General features: G+C 41.1%; 1 protein-coding gene across 2 annotated transcripts in view; it reads right to left on the bottom strand.

Annotated features, from left to right (window-relative positions):
* The window catches only part of PAPPA (pappalysin 1), a 246,970-nt gene that overhangs the window by 166,067 nt on the left and 60,605 nt on the right, over window positions 1-20,298 (bottom strand). For both annotated transcript variants that reach the window (XM_054502141.2, XM_063649861.1), the window contains exons 5-6: window positions 13,798-13,990; window positions 6,407-6,528 (exon numbers count right to left, since the gene is read on the bottom strand). In XM_054502141.2, coding sequence (XP_054358116.1) covers window positions 6,407-6,528; window positions 13,798-13,990 — 315 coding nt within the window. The remainder of the gene's footprint in view (window positions 1-6,406; window positions 6,529-13,797; window positions 13,991-20,298) is intronic.

The following is a 20,298-nucleotide window of genomic DNA, read 5'->3' as shown; positions in this document are numbered from 1 at the left end:
GCTCAAATCCCCATGCCTCAGCCTCCTGAGTAGCTGAATATAGGCATGTCTCCCCATGCCCACCTAGCCACATTCTTTTTTTTCTTCAGCATCAGTGGTTGGTTGGGAGGGTGGTGGTGACCCTAGACATTTCTGAGGCAAATAAGAAAAAAAAAAAAGATATTTGCTTAAAAATGCTTTGTGGTAATGTTACAGGGTAACAGGAATCACTATAATGTCAATACTAGAAAGTTATTTGGAGTGAAAAAACTATGCCAGTGAAGGCTGTAAATGCCTCTAACCTCCTTGCCTCTGCTTAGCCAAGGAAAGAGAGAAGCCGCCAAGTGGAGATGGAGACGAGAAGAGGAAAAAAGAAGGAGGGGTGAGAAAATACACAGAGGCTTCTTAGATATAATGCATCAGAGCAAGAAAAGATGGATTTAATTACAAGATTTCCTCTATCTCTCCTTGGCTAGTTTCATTCATTATTTGCAGCAACTGCTGGCTCAAAGCAACCTGTAGTTTAGGGGAAAAACACAAGTAGGACTCCCCACCTAGCTGAAGCCTTTCTTCTTGTCTACTTTCCAATACACTGAGTTCCTGACTTTCTTAACTTTGTGGGATGTTGACACACATGTATCACTTATTCATTCAGTCAACTTCACTGAAGGCAGCACTTTACAGTATATGAAACACATCTCCTAGTTATTAGTTAACTCATCTGATTGTCATCAAAATCCTGTAAGATCGTTGTCATTTTGTCTCTATTAAAGAGCACTGCTTCACTCAACGCCATGTGGCTTTTGCTTAATACAGTGTGCCTAGTCCATAGAGTATTCACATAGCGGATGCTAATAAATATTTGTTAAAGGAAGGACCTTCTATCCTGTTAACATCAAGTTAAAAGTTACAGCATGGAACATTAAGGCATGCTTCCTGATGGTGGGTGCCAGGTGAACATTCCACCCCTCCATGGGCTTTCTCCTGCAACTGGCAAGGGATGAAGTAATCTTCCTCCCTTCCTTGGAGAAAATGACTGTCAGTGGTGGGAAGCCACAGGAGAGCAAAGATGACAAATCTGCCTGGCTCATCCTTCCTCTCTAGTTTCTTGTTAGTCAACAGAGGGACCAAATGCTTCCAAAGGACAGGAAGGTGAGTCTGGTCATTATGCTCAAGCAAGTAAACAGGAGTAGAAATCTTAGCAAAGCTTGTGGTTGTCTGGTTATTAGAGACAAACCTTTAGATGTAAAAAAGAGTCCCTAGAGGCACCGAGTGTAACCATAACCAAAGCAGCAACCTCATTAATAATGCCAGCCTTCACGAGTTGACCATCCTCAATTTGCAGGCACTGTGCCAAGCACATTACACGCCTCAGGTCTTTTTACGCTGGCACTAAGTCTGTGACGCAGGTCTTATGAAATTCATTTTACAGAAGAGGAAACTGAGACTCAGATGGTTCAGAAATTCCCTGGCAGGGAGTAGAATATGATATTGTTGGTCCAGGCAGTGTGCCAGGCTTTGAAGGAATGAAAGTTGGGTTAAAATATCAGTTATAGGGTTTCTCATTATGTTACCTACTGTAATGTTACCTACCTCGAGGTTGCTGTAAACCTCAAATAGGATGAGATCATTAATAGATTCCCATAAATATATTAGCTCTGTCCTGGAAAGTAGGCGGTATTAACAAGGAAAAATATTGGTAAGAGGAGGTATTCCAAGCATGAGAACAGTTGGGAGAGAGTGTAAGTTAAGGTTACTATGGTTTTGAGTACAATTGTAGAGCAACAAATGCTGAGGCTGGTAAGCTAAGTAGAACCAAGATTGTGAAGTGGCTTGTATACCACATTAAGGAGGAAACTGAACTTTGCACTGAAATAGACGAAGAGCTACTGAGAAATTTTAAGCAAATGAGTGACATCAGGGTCGCCTTTTAGAAAAACCACTGTTGGCCAGGTGCGGTGGCTCACGCCTGTAATCCCAGCACTTTGGGAGGCCAAGGCAGGCAGATCACTTGAGGTCAGGAGTTCGAGACCAGCCTGACCAACATGGTCATCTCTATTAAAAATATAAAATTACCTGGGTGTGGTGGCACATGCCTGTAACCCCACCTGCTCAGGAGGCTGAGGCAGGAGAATTACTTGAACCCGTGAGGCTGAGGTTGCAGTGAGCCGAGATTACGCCACTGCACTCCAGCCTGGGTAACAAGAGTGAAACTCCATCTCAAAAAAAAAAAAAGAAGAAAAAAAAAGAAAAAGAAAGAAAAGAAAAACCACTGTTTAGAGACACAGACACTATCCATCCATCCATCCATCCATCCACCCATTCATTCCATGCATTCAAAGAGTAACTATTTAGTGCCAGGTGTGTGTCCAGAGGTAGGCTAGGCTCCAAGAGAATAAGTTTGCCAACATGATCTCTGTTCTCAGGGAGCTTTTAGTCTTGTGAGACTAGTTAGGAGAGTATTGGACTAATGCAGACAATATATGAACTGCAAGAAAGCATGCAAGGAGACGGCAAGTCAGAATTCCTAAGGAGGAAAAGTGAACACAGCTGGGAGATTGATTGGACATGTAGTTGCAAGGTAAGGACAGGAGCTGAAGAAAAGAAACAAAGAGAGAAAGGAAGGAAGAACATAAGGAAGGGGGAGGAGGAAGGGTGGAAGGAGAGAAAAGAATAAACAAAGAAGAAAAGAGAACTCAGCGTAAAAGCCCTGTTACTTCATTATTAATAGATATCCTTTTGTATATATGGTGATTAAATAAAAAATTACATGTTTATATAAACTGTCCACTAGAAATAAGGTCATATATGTATATAGACATATATATTTATACATAATCATGCTGATCTACATTTACTTTTGTGAAGCGCTATACAGGCACCTGTTATATATCTATGTATATATACACTGCAGCTGTTGACACAAATATAGTTATAAAAACTTGGTGCCAAGCTTTTTTCCAGGTGAATAGTTAAGCACACCTGAAATATTCTGGGCAGAAAAATAGAGACAACACACAAATGAGAAAAAATAAAAACAGTTAGTGCCATGTGCTAATCTCTCATGGAAAACCCAACACTTGGGATCTATTTTATACTTGCATAAGTGATCTTAACTGGGATTTGAGTCAGTCAGATCAAGAAATATATATTTATCTAATTTATAGGCTACAGATAAAACATGGCATCAAATATCTCAAAAATATTCATGTATGAAATACAGTCTTTGCTCAAGAGGTAGGAGTGCAACCACTGTCTATGAACAAAGGCAAGCAGTTCTATGACTGTATTTACCTTCTTTGAAATGAAGCTAATGAAATGCAGTAGATTTCCAATAAAGATTTGTTAAATGAAGAATTTTCTGCTAGTTAATATGGGATTATACGAAAAGAAGTTACAGCTCCATGCAATATTAGAGCTAGAAAAGATATTAGAGTTCAACTTTTCATTCTGTGGATACAATGCCATTTTCAGAGAAGCTATGTGACTCACTCAAGGGCACAGAGTACATCAATAGTAGGGCTGAGACCATGGTCCAATCCTCCTCCTTTCCCTCCCCTGCACTCCCCATGTTTTTTCCCCAGCCCTACAGATATGTCTGGCATTGCTCATGAATTTGGGAGTTTTAAGTTAGTTTGGGAAGTCCAAAAACTTAAACATGCACAGATAAATAGGATGAGAATGAGTTGAGAAATAAATTGCAGAGTTTGGCTCATGGAAAAGTTTATTTCTTCAAGGATATTAAAAGGGTCTGAGCCAAAAGGATCACAGAGACTGTAATAGGATGCTCTAAAAAAAGAACAGTGTCTTTTCCTGGCCCACATGTACTAAATTTACATAGGAGGAAAACCCAGGGCTGCTGGGTTTCCTTGGAGCTCCGAATTGGCTCAGGCAACCAGAGACCTCAGTGCCTCCAGTTGAACTCCATTCTGCATATCATGCTTTAAGAAGGTCAGGAACAAACTAGGAGCAAACTTCACCAACTAATAGTTGCATTGGTTGTAGGTGTGGAGGTGTCTGGAAATAATTTTATTCAAACAAGTGGTAGAACAAAGCAAGATAATTTTAGCCAGAGACATTTCAGGGGAGAATCTTGCTAATTCTACCTTCCAAGTACCTCTCAACCCCATAAACTTCTCTCCATTCTCACAGCCACCGACCTCATCAGCCCACCATCATTCCTCAGCTGGATTTTGGCAACAGTCACCTTGCTGCTTCCCTTCCTCTAGCAACCAAATCCTCTTCATCTCTTCTTTACACAGCAGTCTGAGCAATCTTTATGACACGCAGGTCTTACCATATATCATGCCCTCATAAGGCACATGGTTTTCTCACTGCCCTTGGTGTGAATCCAAACCCGTCCTCACCTGGCCATTATCCGTCTCATCTGTCTTACCTCTGCCACGTCTACCTTGTTTTACATGTTCTGAACCTACTTAAACTCTTATAGCCTTACTGAACTTTTGCTTATGCAGGTTATAACTATTAGTAGTTTCTGTATTATAAACTAAAGCTAAGGAATTTAAAAATTCAAGAAAACATAAGAGTGTGTTCCATTAGCTATCAGAGCACAAATGACATCACATGTCATGTGTCTATCAGATAGCTCCACTGGACTCTCAGGAGAGAATGAGAGTGGAAAAAGCAAATGATGTCATATGTAATTTTATGAAAATACTTTTGACTTTGAGGATACCCTATAAATGTCTCCAGGAACCCCATAAGCTTCTGAAGTAGATTTAGAAAACAGCCACTCTGTGAACATACCAAACTTTTTCACATTCTCAGATGCACCTCGTTAACGGTGTTGTGATATTTCACGGGAAGACTGAGTCTCCAGTTCTGCATGAGGTCCCCTTCTTACAGGCCCCCAGCACCGCTTGGTACTTCTATTACCATAAGCCTATTCATACTGAATGGCAATTGGCCATTTACTTATCTGACTTCCCTAGCAGACACTCAGCACTGCCTTGCCCATGTGCCCAAGACAGTGCCCAGCATATAGTGCCTGTGTTGGTCGCTAGTGAGACAGGCTCACTAGATACAAGCATGCAAAATGTTGTCAGGTGGCAGAGACACACATTCTCTGTGACAACCCAAAGTGGGTTCAGTTTGGGTGGAAAAATTACAATTGCAGATTTCAAGAACTTTCTAAAAAACTGGAGCTTGAACAGGCGCCAGGGAACCTCAGTGAGGACACACATAGAGGGGATTCCTGCACTTGGGGGGAGCCCGGGCCAGATGACCCCAGGCATCCCTCTCAGGTCTGACAGCCTGTGATTCTGTGAGGCTGAACTGAGGGCTTTTCCCAGACATCCCTCTTGCTTTACATTCCAGATGGATTTGTTTAGACTTCCCAAGTTTGACTCTCATTTTTATTTTAAGCTACTTTAAAAAATAAAGTGCAGTGCCGTCGTTTTTCAACTTCACTTTCCTCTCTGATCCTTCCCCCTTGCTTTATTCTATCTCTGGCTTTTTCTTTTCAACCTTCTTTCTAAAAATATAGAGGATAGCGGAGGAGTTCTCACTGGTGTTCCGTGAGAAGACTGATTCCGCTCCCTCTGATGCACTGGTGTAATAGTGTCCTCACCCAGTGACTGCTGGCATGAGCTAACCTGCAGAGGAGCAAGAGGGACTGGGTGGGGGCAGGGTCTATGTGTATATTCCTGAGTACCAGGGAGGGGGAGATGAAAAACTAAGAGGAAAGTATGGAGCCTCTGCCAGCCTGGTTCTGAGGCCAAGTGACAAAGTGTGACAACAAGCATTTGGCAAAAGGTATTCTTCTCTTAATTTCAATGATGATGTAAGAAAGCACAGAGATCATTGGTTCCTTGGTAAGCCTGAGAGACACCCCTGAGCAGGGAAGAGTCTGATAGTGGGTGGAACCCATAATAGTGGCAATCATAAGGCACTTCCTTTATGTGTCTTACAGGTAAATAGATCCCCAAAAGAGGGTATATAGAAGAAATTAAAAGGAATAGTTGCAACGCATGTGAAAGTGCTCTGTGTAGTCTAAGAAATAACAGAGGAAGAATCAAAGACCACTGATGCCTTGAAGCCCCAAAATATTTGTATTGACTCTAAAGTGACCTTGTTTGTAACTACAAGCAGTTGGGGTCTGAAGGATATGTAAATACCCCCAAGACACTGTGTTTGTATCAGGTGTGTGGCCTTGGGCACTTCTTTAATATCTTAGTGTCTTTGTTTCCTCATTTGTAATATGAGAATAACATGTTAGGATAGTGCAGGTGCTCAAAAAGTATTTGTCGAATGGATGAGCGCTTGACTACTAACCTTGCAGGATGATGTTAACCAAATGAAATGATACATGGGAAAGCCCCATAAAAATCATAAAACTCCATATACATTGAAAGAGCTGTTCTTTGCACACTCCACCTGTCAATGAGCTTCCAGAAGGCTGGCTTACCTTCTGCTTCACGAGGGCTCCAGTGTCCTGATGGGCCACAGGGCATTGGGGAGGAGGCGTTGGAAGCATACTGCACCAGGATTCTCCCTTCCAGGCAAAGATCACATGCTGATCCCAATTCTCTAGGAGGCCAAGGAAAGAGGGAAAATGCACCGACTTAGGAAAAGTTGAATGAGAAACTGATGGGACTAGGCCAGAGTCAATGGGGCAGAGGACACAGCAAATCTGTGTTTCCCCCTTTCCTGCCTACATATGCCAAGGCTTCTGGAAATAACCATAAGTGAAACGCCTCCCCATTGCCCAGCAAGAACCTCGTCTGAGCCTAAGCGGCTTCTGTTCTGATGATGCATACATTTCTCTGATCTTTAGCAGCACAAAGTCAACAGGCTGAAGGCTCACCACCTGCAATAATTTTAATTTTATCAGGCATGTAAAGCTCTACTGAGGATTTGGAATGTAGTTATGAGAAAATCTTTTGCTCCATCTCATTCTCAAAGTTTACTCCTTCTACAATATTTATCAGGTAACTACTATGTGCCAGACACCATCTTGTGTTTTAGGCATTAAATATGAAGACGGCTTGGTTCCTTCATCTGAAAATAAGAGGGCTGGATTAAATGATGCCTAAAGAACCATCCAGCCTTGACATTCTGTGGATGGATGAGTCATTCCTCGATTTTACAGTCAAAAGCAGTTTCTCTACCATGCCATCTAATTCATTTTAGCGGCTTTCCAAGGGGCTAGCCAATCCCTCAATGGGACCAGTCCCAGAAGTGGGATATTATGATGGCTTCCCCTACCAAGTTGTGTCTTGTGTATCTGGATTCAATCTTCCTTTGGCTATAGAGTCTCTGGGATCCTACTCATTTTCCAGATTTGGCATCTGTTTATGAGGCAGTTGTGGAGAAGGGAGAGGAATGAGTCCTCTTCTCCTGTCTTATTGTGAACCGAAAACTGCAAATCTGAGTGACCTCTGCAGAGGGACTGGAAACAAAATCTCAGGAAGATGTCGAGAAATGTCCCAGCACAACCCATTATTTCTCAAAGTGCAATGGTCCTGATGATAACTCTTTCATCATTCCTGGAAGAACTTCTGTGCTTTGGCTACCTGAAAGGATGCAATGGAGAAGCCGGGTCTGGAGCATTATGGCTTTCCCCTCACAGGGACATTCACTATGCCTCTGGGCTCACACAGTCAGGAACCATGTGCTTGTGAGCATCACAGTGTGCTGTTTCTCCCCGTTCCTCCTCCACACAGCCGACAGGAGATCATCCCCAAACCTCAAGATGAACAAGTCATGCCCCTGCTTACCTCTTTCAGTGATTTTATCCCCTAATGCCCTATAATGTGGTATTCAATGCTCTTTCATACTATCCTCCGCTTCACTCTAGCTTTGTTTCTCTCCACAATAAGCTCTGTCTACCTATCATGTTGTGTCATGTTACCCACATCCCCTCTGCAGACTTTTTTCACTTGGCTGATGTTTCTCCTCCTTCAAGTTCACCTTGGACATCATTTCCTCTGTGAAGACATTTTTTTTGACATGCAGGAGAGTTTATCCCAATAGATTGTGAGGTCCTTGAGGACAAAGTCAATATCTAATAACTATCTTTTTATTTCACACGGCACAGCACACAACTTATTTTATAATGTTGGTCAGTATAAGCAGGTGAATGGATGGATGGATGGATGGATGGATGGATGGATACCAGTCACTTAGGCATGTGCTAATACTCATGGCTAACCTAGTGCAGACCTTCAAATTGTAGGTTTTGCATTCTCAGCCTTATCATTGTAAATATGAAACCATATGTAGGTGGAAATTTTGCAAGCAAACTAATATTAATATTCAGTGATAAGGGAATCATTAAATAGCCCATGGTTAATATGCTTAATGGAATGGCAAGCAGTTATTGAGGAAATATTTATAAAGATTATGCAACTTCATGGAAAATGTGTAAGCTATAATATTAAATGAAAAAGTAATATCCAAAGCTAAATCTATAGCAGTATCTCAATGTTTAAATAACCTTATGAAACAAAATATTATCAGCAGCAATTTCTGGGCAATAGAATATAGGATGATTGATCCTACCCCCTATTATTTCTCTTTCTGGTTTTCTAAATTCCTACATATTTTAAAAACATGAGTTACTCTTGGAGTAGCAATAATAACAATTATACAAATATACTCAAATGCAAAAAAGTAGGAGTGGAGAGAGAGACTTCCTCAGCACTGCTAATGAAGGCAGAGTTCCCTTAGGACGACCACAATCCACGCATAGTGGCTTTGAGTCACATGACTGGCTTTAGACTGACACTGGGGTTACAAATATTCTGGGATGAATTTGGGAACCATGCTGACCTTGACGGTCATTCATTCTTTCTTTCTATATCCTTTAGATGTTTTATTGTGGGTGATACACATAAAGCCACCTGAGTTTCAGTGAATTCTTGATACATCCCAGGCTCCCAACAAATACCTGGATGAGTGAACAAATCATCATCCAGCTGAAGCAAATGTATGATGTCCTGTCCTACACATCTAGGAATTGTCTGTGTTTCCTACCTTTCACATTCATTTTGTCTTCATGGATACCTATATCTACACATAAACATACACAATGAAATCATAGACATGCAGGCTACCAAAGCTCAGAGAGCTCATCTTTCTTACTTGGGTTTCATGAAAATCAAAGCTTAAAGCTCTAAGTATGTGCTGTCCAATATGGCAGCTATTAGCCATATGTGGCTATTTAAACTTAATTTAATTAAAAATAAATAAAATTTGAAATTTGATTCTTCAGTCACACCAGTCACATTTCAAGCCCCAGTTGGCTAATGGCTATAATCTTAGTGCTGATATAGAATATTTCCATTATTGCAGCAAATCCTATTGGACAGTGTTTCTCCAAGGCATCAATTGTATATAATGAATTAACTTGTCTCCTATGAAACTAAAATAGTACTTATTATATACCATCTTTGGGAGAAATGAGGAAATAGTTACTCAAATCATTTTCCATGTCTTAAAATTTAGAAGAGGAACCTTGGTTGAGAAAGCCTAGAACATCTTTGGCTTACAGATCAGAAAACTGAGGCCAAAGGCAGAGGGAATGGATGAGGTCACAAAGACTTCAGACCCAGGTTTCTTGGTTTTCAGTCCAGTACTATTTCCAATATACCATGGCCAATTGTCAGATAACTGAAACAACCCAGTCAACACGTGTTTGCAAGACAGATAAAAATAAAGGAGTTAGGAAAACCAGGGGTGGCCTTGAATTATTTATTCAGTTGCCCATGTGTGAGGACATAGGCTGTGGGAGGATCTGAATATGTTTTTTTAAGGGAAACCCTTGTATTCTCTTAGACCACAGATGTGAGAACAGCAGGAGGACATGAGGATGGCCAGGGGCGAGAGGTTGGCATTGATGGATGTAGTGGAAAACACCAGAGGCTTTGCAGGGAAAGGGAATTTTTAAGTAGCTAAACAGCTCTGGAAAATGTTGCACAAAATGGGAGCTGATATTTCTTGAACATAGAGAGTGTGTGCTTGGCATTTCATAGTTACCTTGCTGAATTCTTCACAAAAGCTAGGTGACGTGGGCATGATTAGTACACTTTGATGGAAGAAGGCCCAGAGGATCAGAGGTGAGATGGCTTTGCTCAAGGTCCCATTGACTGGGAGTGATAAAGCTGAGGATGGGAAATGGATGACCTGACATTAAAGCTTGTATACTTTCTACTAAGCCAATTTGCATGAGTATAAATTCCATCTGTATGGGAGCGTGATATACATTAAAGACAGTTCCATTTCTTTACAACAATTTATTGAACTTGTGGACTGACTTCTTTTAGCCATGGACTATGGTCAACGTAGCTGCTAACCCTAATTAGATATGTTTTGGAAATGTCAGTTTTAATTTAACATATGATAACTATGTTATGAAATCTTAAACTGAACAGAATAGCTATTATATGAGCCTCAAGAACCAACTGACTATAGGTTATTAAAAACATATTGATTGAAGCTGAGGACACTGTGTAATAGAGACATATCTCATTACATAACAATTAACCCTCCAATAGGTTTCCAACAATCAGGTGGTATTTATTTAATGGACAATAACTGCTTTATGAAATATAAATTAAATACATACACAGGAAGTTTCATTTACAAAACTTCCATTTTTAAGTGGAATGGAGGCCAAGGCTTGACCAAAAGTCTGATACTTCTCATCACCACAGAAAAAGTAAATAAATCTATGGGCTTCTGGAAACCTCTGAAGTGTCACACGAGGTTTCCCAAACCCAGCTCTGTGCTCCCAGTGAGGATGGCTGGGGCAGGGGAAGGGGAATTTCTACAGAGCGTAGTAAGTGCATTTCCTTCCCTGATGATCACATTCGCCAGCTGCCAAAGAAGGTTCTAGACTCAGGTACTGATGGTAATGTGAAAAATTAGTGCCCACATTTTATGTGGTACTGTGATCAAATAGGTTTCAAAAATTTTTTAAATTTTATTTTTAATTGACATATAATGATTGTGTATATATTTATGGAGTACAGTAAAATGTTTTGATATATGTTTACAATGTGGAGTGATTAAATTGGGCAAATTAACAAATCCATCATCTCTCACACTTTTTTTTGGCAAAAACATTTGAAATCTATTCTTTTCACAAGTTTGAAATATACAATGCATTATCATTTATTAGAGTCACCATTCTGTGCAACAGATCACTAAATCTTATTCCTCCCATCTACCTGAAACTTTATGCCCTTTGATCAACATTGTCCCTTTCTCCACTCACCCCACCTGCCTCTGGTGGTCATCATTCTACTTTCTACCTCTATGAATTCATTTGTTTTAGATTCCACATATATGTGAGATCATGCAGTTCTTTGTCTTTCTGTGCCTGGCTTATTTCACTTAGCATAATGTCTTCCAGGTTCATTCATTTTGTTGATAATGACAGAATTTTCCCGCTTTTAAGGCTGCATAATATTCCATTGTGTCTATACAGATGCTCCTTGACTTACAATGGGGTTAGGACTCACCCAATAAACCTATCTTAAGTTGACAATACGGTAAGTTGAAAATGCACTTTTGACTTATGATATTTTCAACTTACAATAGGTTTATACCATCTTAATACTCAAAGCAATGCTGAATACATATTACTTTTTTGTCATTGAGAAGACAAAAAAGTGGAAGTCAAATTATCATAAATTGGAGACCATCTGTATACCACATTTTCTTTACCTGTTCATCTGATGATGGACTCCTAGGTTGCTTCTATATTTTAGCTATTGTGGATAATGTACAGTGAACATGGGAGTGTAGCAATCTCTTTGGCATACTAATTTCAATTTCTTTAAATATATACACAGAATTGGGATTGCTGGATTATATGGCAGTTCTATTTTGAATGTTCTGAGGAACCCCCATACTATTTTCCGTGATGGCTATATTAACCTACATTCCCACCGCCAGTGCACAGGTGTTCCCTTTTCTCCACACCCTGGCTAACACTTCTTATCTTTCCTCTTTTTGGTAATAGCCATTTTAACAGGGGTGTGGTGACACCTTCTTGTGGTTTTAATTTGCCTTTTCCTGATGATTAGTGAGGTTGAGCATTTCTTCCACATAGCTGTTGGCCGTTCGTGTGTCTTGAAGTGTCTATTTAGGTCCTTTGCCTAATATGTCTTTGACACACACACAAATGCAGACAAATACACTTGTAAATGAGAATTTCTTGCTTCTTTTTGTGGCTTTTTTTTTTTTTCCTTGCGGGGGGCAGTGTAATGCCTTTTCTCCAATTCTAGTTTTGAAACAACTTAATGAAAGCACATACGAGTCTGAGATAACACAATACAAAACAGGAGCTGAAGCCCAGTCCCTGTCACTTTCTATGACCCTCTAGTCACCTTTCAGCCTCTTTCAGCTCCAGTTGTTTTTATCTAGCAAATGAGGAAGATGATTTGTTTTGTACAAGGTTACCAGAAAGATTAAATGAGATTCTGTATGTAAAGCATTTAGTATAGAATCCATCACGTAGTAAGCACTTGATAGATCCCAGCAACTACAATAAAGTAATATTAACTAATTATTAGTGTGGTTATTATTTTTACCATCATTAATATATCACCATTACTAGACGAAGCATCCCAAAGAAGGGCTGGGAGTAGAGGTAATACACTAATCTTCCCTGAATTATGGCAAAATTCCAAAATAGATGCAAATACCTTGGTCTATTTTCATGACCCTTTTAAATCTGGTCCCCTCAGAGCTTGAGCTCCTCAAGGAGTTTATATGGGGGAAAGATCAGAAGAGACCATTTGATTCAGGTCTCCACCTTCAAGCCACTGTAGTATCCTTAGACCCAGTTTTCAGGGAAGGGAGAATCAGGCTCAGAGACAGAAAGTGACTTGCTCAAGGCAATGTGGTTAATTAATGAACAGTCAGGGCAGCAGAATAGAGGTAACTTGTGCCTCAGTTTATCATTCCCTGGTCTTATAAAAATGCTACCTTTAGTTCTACAAAATAAAAAAAAAAAAAACATTTGGTGCAAAAATTATGTTTATATGTCATATATGTATATGCATTCTTTTTTCTTTTCTTCTTTTTTTTTTTGAGACAGAGTCTTGCTCTGTTGCCCAGGCTGGGATGCGGTGGTGCCATCTCGGCTCACTGCAACCTCCGCCTCCTGGGTTCAAGCATTCTCCTGCCTCAGCCTCCCAAGTAGCTGGGATTACAGGTGCGCACTACCACACCCAGCTAATTTTTCTGCTTTAGTAGAGACAGGATTTCACTGTGTTGGTCAGGCTGGTCTCGAACTCCTGACCTCGTGATCTGCCCGCCTTGGCCTCCCAAAGTGCTGGAATTACAGGAGTGAGCCACCGCGCCCGGCCTTGTATATGTATTCTTATATGTAAATATGTACTTATATACACACATGTGACACACACATAAATATATATATCCGTATATAAGCATATATAATATGATATAATATAATTAATATAATATAATATATAATGTAATATAAATGTTTTTGCCCAGGCAATCACAACTCCTGAGCTCATGGAGACAAGACCAGTACCTCCATCCCAGAGGAGGTCGGTAGCAAAAGAGGTTTCCAAGTTTCTAATAACAAAGTGAATCTAAGTACTCATTCACTTAAAAATATGTATTGTTATTTATTCGTTTCTATTAACAATCATTTATTTATTCCCTGATCTCAAATTTACAACATGCTAGGTGGTGGAGATACCTTTTGAACAAGAACAAGAAATGCAGTAAAATCCCTCTCCAAGTCTGCTTCCCTTCCAAGTTTCCTTCTTGGCAGGAGAGAGAGAGAGGGATCAACACTACACAGGGCACACTCACCTTTCAAAGAAATGGCCATCTATAGGTGGGAACCACTCCAGTGTCACAGAGTCCGTTGTGTGGCCCACAACTTGGGGGGCGAGGGCAACAGGCGCTGGTTTCCTGGAGGGCTGCCAGCCCTGGTAGACCAGGTCCAGGTAACAGTGCATTCTGGCGACTTGATTGGGCGTGAAGGAGTCCGTACAGTCGTCATCTGCAAGCAGGCAGAGGGAGAGATAAGCACCAAGCCGCAAGGCAGGCAGGCATATGAGAGAGTTATGACGGCTCCTGGCGGCCCAAGAGCCAGCACCCAAGTCGTTCCTTGCCAACTCAGGGCTGGCCTCTTCCAGCTCTCAAGAGTTAATGGCCTGTGAACAAATTAGTGTAGTCATCACTTCTGGAGACAGGTGAGAGGAAACAGGAGGGAGGGAAGGGTGGATGGAACTGAAAAAGTATGGCTGAGACTGGGAAGAGAGCAGCCCAGAGGTCACGGCAAAGGACACAGGCAAGATGAGCTATTTCCCCTATTTCCCATGGCCCCCAAATCCACTGGGCACTAAGTCAACAATTCCATTACTCCCTCCCTCCCTCACCCCCAACTCAATATTTCTCATTCATTCATTCATTCATTCATTTACTTGTTTATCCATTCATTCATTCATTGATGCACTCACTGGTTCCAACGCATTCCTTCACATTCTTTCATCCACTCATTCATTAATTTCACTATTAACCAATGTGCTGATATTGCCCTTCAAACAAACCTTCTGAGTGTCTACTACATTTCTGCTCTGTGCCCAAGGGCATGGAAAGATGAAACTTTAAAAGTTCCTGCCCATGATGAGGTACCAGTCTAGTTATGGAGTGAAGACCAGTCCAGTGTATGAGTCAGGGTTGTTACAAGGCTACTAAATTCTGTGATGTCGATCACTGATAAATGGAGGAAGACGGCATGGGTGGGGGCAGGGACAGGCAGGTGACCAGGAAGGCTTCTAAAGAAGGAGATAGTTGAGGTTGATCAGATTGCATGGCTAAGATCGGAAAAGAAAGGAGAGGGATTGCAGGAGAAAGTGCTGCATGACTACAGAGGCATGGTGCCCTAGGCAGAGAGCACAGGCCAGGGAGTCAGGCAGACCTGGGAACAAGCCAGGGTAGTGTGTATGCTGAAAATATGAGTAGTAACATCTCCCACTCCATGCTGCCATTGGTGCACTGTGCTTTAGACACGGTAAACCCCTTCCCTTCTCTGGAGTTTTGGAGTATGCACTACTATTTTCCTTATCGTACAGAAGAGGATATTAAAGCTGACAGAGGGTAAACAATTATTTTAAAATCACAAGCTAGGATTGTGATCCCAGATACATCTGGGATTTGAACCCAGGCAGTCCTGACTTCAAGGCCGTGCTTCTGATCAATATGAGAACTTCTTTTCAAGCATAAATGAGACATTGTATGGATATAAAATCCTGCAGGTGGTTGATAAATGGGAGTTGAGTCTGAGGCTAAGGGAGCTTGGAACACAATCTCTCAGGTGTCTTTAGATCTAACGACCTTTGATCCTCATCTCTCTTTTCCAGGGTGTGACCTAAGACCTGGTCCTGAGGGAGAACGTTTGCATTTCTCCCTCCAACAGTTTTATTCAACTGCCCTAGGGGCAGGGCAACGCTCTGTTTTGGCTTAATTTCCAAAAACACCACTTCCCAGAGGTGTCCACCTGGTCAGGGAGCCTGCAGCTGGGCCCCAGACAGAGGAGTACAGGGCTCTTCCAATCTTAAAATAAACTTGCTACTGGGAATCCTGCAGCACATACTGGTTTCTTCTTATAAAACAAACATTAAATACATTTGGGCAGGTGCTGGACAGTTAGACACGGCTTTGAGAATCCAGCTTAGGGAAGGGGCAGGGGTGTGAGGAAGGTTCTATACAGAAGCTGCCTTAAACCCCCTTAGTAATTTTTGCCAATCTCCTTTCCAGCACCTTAGGGAAGTCTTTAACACATTTGGAGAAGCAGAAGAGCCCAATGTCTCTTAACAAACACAGTATAGTGAATAACCGAGTAAATCTCTCTCAAACCCAGATCCCACCATGTAACTCCTGAATACCAAACATTCTATGGCTCCCTATTGCAAGGAAAAAGCCCTCAGACCGAAAAGGGCCAGATAATTGGACACTTTTTTCTTTGTTGCCATGAACTTTGTACTTCATCTTGAAAACTTTGGAAAAGCCACCGAATAGGTTACATGCAGAAGGGCATGATGGCTAAGGGAAGAAGTATGGCCACGCGACTAGATGAGTGCACACAGAATCTGGAGTCAAATGGACAAGTGATTTTCTGCCCCCAGTGCCTCAGTTACCCCATCTGTGAAGTGAAGACAGTGATGATAACACGATTGCTCATCTCAAAACACAGCCAAGGTGCAGGGATGTGGGGCTCTAAGAGCAATGCCTGCCCCATGATAAGTGTTAGTACATGGGAATTGGAAATAGTGTGTGTGTGGTGTGTGTGTATGCTTCCATGTGCTCATGTATGTGTGAGTGTTAGAAAACTGGAAGCAGGAAAAAAATTCAGCATATAAAATATGCATTCTCTTTGATCTAACAATAAGGAATTTATGGATTCAAAAGATAGATACTCTTGGATAAACAGGGGTAAAATAGACATACAAAGATGTTTCTTGAAGCATAATTTATAATGGTGAAAATATTAGAAATAGCACATCTGTTCATTCATAGGGAAATGGCTGTGTACTTTAAGGCACAGACATAGAACAGAATACTAATCAGGCACGACCAAAAAATGAGACAACTTTAAGACTCAGTTCCCTCGTGCATACATTGGGGGCATTTAAATAAACTCCAAACCATGAAGTTGTGAGAATTCAATGAGCAAGGGCACAAAAAGCATTTATCAAGATGAATGACGCTGAAAAACAGTAGGTTTTTTCCTGTATGAACATCTACTTTACTTGCTTCCCCCCAACAAAAAAGTGTATTTTTCTTTTATAACTTAAAAAGGAACCATTTTCACATTTGTTGATAAAAATAAGTTTGAAAAAAATGGGTAGGTGATGGAACCTAGTACGGAGACAGGAATGTATTTGAACTTTAAAGCTGAAGTTGAGGCTGGGCGCAGTGGCTCTCTCCTGTAATCCCTGCACTTTGGGAGGCCAAGGTGGGCGGATCACCAGGTCAGGAATTTGAGACCAGCCTGACCAACATGGTGAAACCCTGTCTCCACTAAAAATACAAAAATTAGCTGGGCATGGTGGTGCACGCCTGTAATCCCAGCTACTTAGGAGGCTGAGGCAGGCGAATCGCTTGAACCTGGGAGGCGGAGGTTGCAGTGAGCTGAGATCACGCCACTGCACTCCAGCCTAGGCGACAGAGTAAGACTCCGCCTCAAAAAAGAAAATAAAAAAAAGCTGAAATCGAAATCTATCCCAAGGTACATTACTTGGAGACTTAGCAGCTATCAAAATCTTGGGAGAGGTACCAAAGGGTTTTCATTTATCACAAAAGATCTGTCTCAATTAGCTAATGTCTAGAGTCAGCCCCACTTGGCTTCCTTCCCCCCCCAGTGCCTCCCCTCGTGATATCTGTGGCCACTTCATCTGGTATCCAGGAGTGGTCGGCTCATCTTGTTCTTCTGTCTGTATCTTGTCCCAAAGCAGAAAGAACTTCGGGACTTCATCACTGGGAAGCCTATGCCAGTCCCCATGCTATTGATACAGTACCCTGAGTTTGCTAACTGAATCTTGCTCTCAAGAACAAATGTCCATCTGTGGCTGAAAGGCCACACTGCATGGAGGTTCAGGTCATGAACACCATGCCTTCACTCCACTTAGGACCTTGGGCACAATGCTGACCCCCCGTCAACCACATTTTCACCCACCATAAAATGAGGAATAAGATGTTACCTGTCTCATAAAGCTGATGAGGGCATTTAACAAGCTAACTAATGTCTAGTGAATGGATAACTAAGTTGCCTTGTGTAAAATTCCCTGTCTTTTTGATGTTTTTAAAAATAATGATAGTAATAATAGTCATAATAATAAATGTAGATAATAAATTTATAATAAAAACTTCACTGTAGAGTATCTGGAATATGTCAAAAATGTTACAAAAAATAAACATTACCCTGAACTCATTACCTATAGATAATAAAATTGATGTCTAAGGTATATGTGTGTATATGTACGTATATATATGTGTTTGTATGTGGATGTAAATATCTACAGTAAATTTCTATAATTCTTATCACATACATATGTACAGGTCTTACACTATGTATATGGCTTTCTGACCCTTTTCACATTAAATAGTCAATGAATAATCCTACTAATCATCATTTATTGAGCACTAATTATGATACCAAGGACAGTTCTTTCTTGTTTGTTTGCTTTTTAACTTTCATTTTAAGTTCAGGAGTACATGTGCAGATTTCTTACATAGGTAAACTTGTATCATGGGAGTTTGTTTTATAGATTACTTCATCACCCAAGTGTTAAGTCCAGTACCTATTAGCAATTTTTCCTGATCCTCTCCCTCCTCCCACTCTCCACTCTTCAATAGGCCCCAGTGTGTGTTGTTCCCCTCTATGTGTCCATGTGTTCTCATCATTTGGCCCCCACTTATAAGTGAGAACATGTGGCGTTTGGTTTTCTATTCTTGTGTTAGTTTGCTAAGGACAATGGCTTCCAGCTCCATCTGTGTCCCTGAAAAAGACATAATCTCATTCTTTTTTGTGGCTGCATAGTATTCCATATGTACCACATTTTCTTTATCCAGTCTATTATTAATGGGCATTTAGAACAACAACAGTTCTAAGTGCTTCACTTGTACCATTACACCTACAATCAGGCAAGGCAAGCATCCTTATCATCAGTGGTATTAATGAAATAACTGAGGGTCAGAGAGGAGAAGTAAACTGCCGAAGATCAAAGCTGGGCACGGAACATTCAACTTGGGTCTCCTCACTCCAAATTTCATGCTCTGAACCACCATGTTACTCCACTTCTGTTCATGTCCTTCAACCAACTTCTCTGTCATCTTTAGTGGTCCTATAATGTCCTATCACATGAATATCTTGCAGTTCACTTCAGCAATCCATTATCTTTGGGCTTGTAAGCAGTTTCTAATTATTCAAACATTTTGTTTCCTATACCTGGCATATAGCGAATGCCTAATAAATATTTAGGAAACAAATATCATTAAGAACATTCTTATGGTTAAATCTTTAAGCATACCAATTGACTTATTTGCTTTGGATATATTCCTTAGAAGTGGAATTGCTGGGTCAATCTATGTGTGCATATTAAGAAGCCATGACACACAGAAAGATAGGGACAGGACACTTGCCCTGTAGGCTAGAGAAAGCCTGGCTTCCTGCAGTTTTGAGGACCAGAGTGTCCTCCTCCAGGAACTCTTGTAGCCTATTATCTCCAGAAAGTGGAACTGGGTCTGCTACTCTTTTATCTGTTGAGTTTTCCAAGAGTTACCCAAGAGTTCAACATAACCATACTCTTCTGGAGCTCTGTCCAGCCTGCCTACTGAATTAGGTTTCCCCCCATCACCTGCCTGGTGCCTGCTTGATCTGAGTATTTGGGGCCCTCTCAGCCTTCCCCACAACCAGAAAATGAGGCAGATACTTACTAGTTAATAACACAGGCTCTGCAGTAAGAAACACTTGAGTTTAGGTTTCACCTTTGCCTTGTTTTATCTTTGTGATGCTGGGCAAGATACTTAAGCTACCTGAACCACATTTTCTGCATCTGTAAAACTTGTGCACCTCCTGGGGCTACTTTGGGGATTCAATGAGACAAGCCTATGAAAAGTTTCATACAGTGTCTGGCATATCACATGTACTCAAGAATTACTGCAGGCCTGAGCTAACCAGTATGGTAGCCACCAGCCACGTGTAGCTATTCTGACTTAAATTAGTTAAAATAAGATTGATAATTCAGGTCATTAGTCACACTAGTTGTATTTCAATCATTCAGTTCACATGGGTAGTAGAGGTCATGGCTACCATACTGGCCAGCACAGATACAAACTATGTCTATCTTCACAGAAAGTTCTGTTGGCAGTGCTGCACCACAAACCTTTACCCTACCCGTGATCAGGTCTGAGGAAGAAGCACCCAGGAAGATAAAGCAACGAGAAGAAGTTGACCCAGCAATGTCTTCACCCAATTGTCTTGATGAAGAGAGCTCCCATGCATGGCTCTCCATAGCCCTGAGAACCCAGTCCTGTTCTGCATTTTGAATTTCATCCAGCTGCTTTTGTCACCTCATCTATCAGAAATCCTAAGGAAAACAAACATTTCAAAGCTCGTGGTCGCCTTGAATATGCTTTTGTGGGTGTAAGTTTGTTATCGTAGCTCAGTGAATTAGTTCTGCTGTTAATGGGTCACTGAGCTGAGGGGTTCCTTTAAAAAAAACAGTAAATCAATCACCCTTTAGATCTGTACAAAGGGGAACAAAAAAAGATTTAGTTTATGGGGGTCTGGTAGCTAGTGGCAGC

This window comes from Pongo pygmaeus, chromosome 13 (assembly GCF_028885625.2).
Source record: "Pongo pygmaeus isolate AG05252 chromosome 13, NHGRI_mPonPyg2-v2.0_pri, whole genome shotgun sequence".
NCBI lineage: Eukaryota > Metazoa > Chordata > Mammalia > Primates > Hominidae > Pongo > Pongo pygmaeus.
Note: the sequence above shows the minus strand (reverse complement) of the source record. Positions and strands in the feature narration are given on the sequence as shown.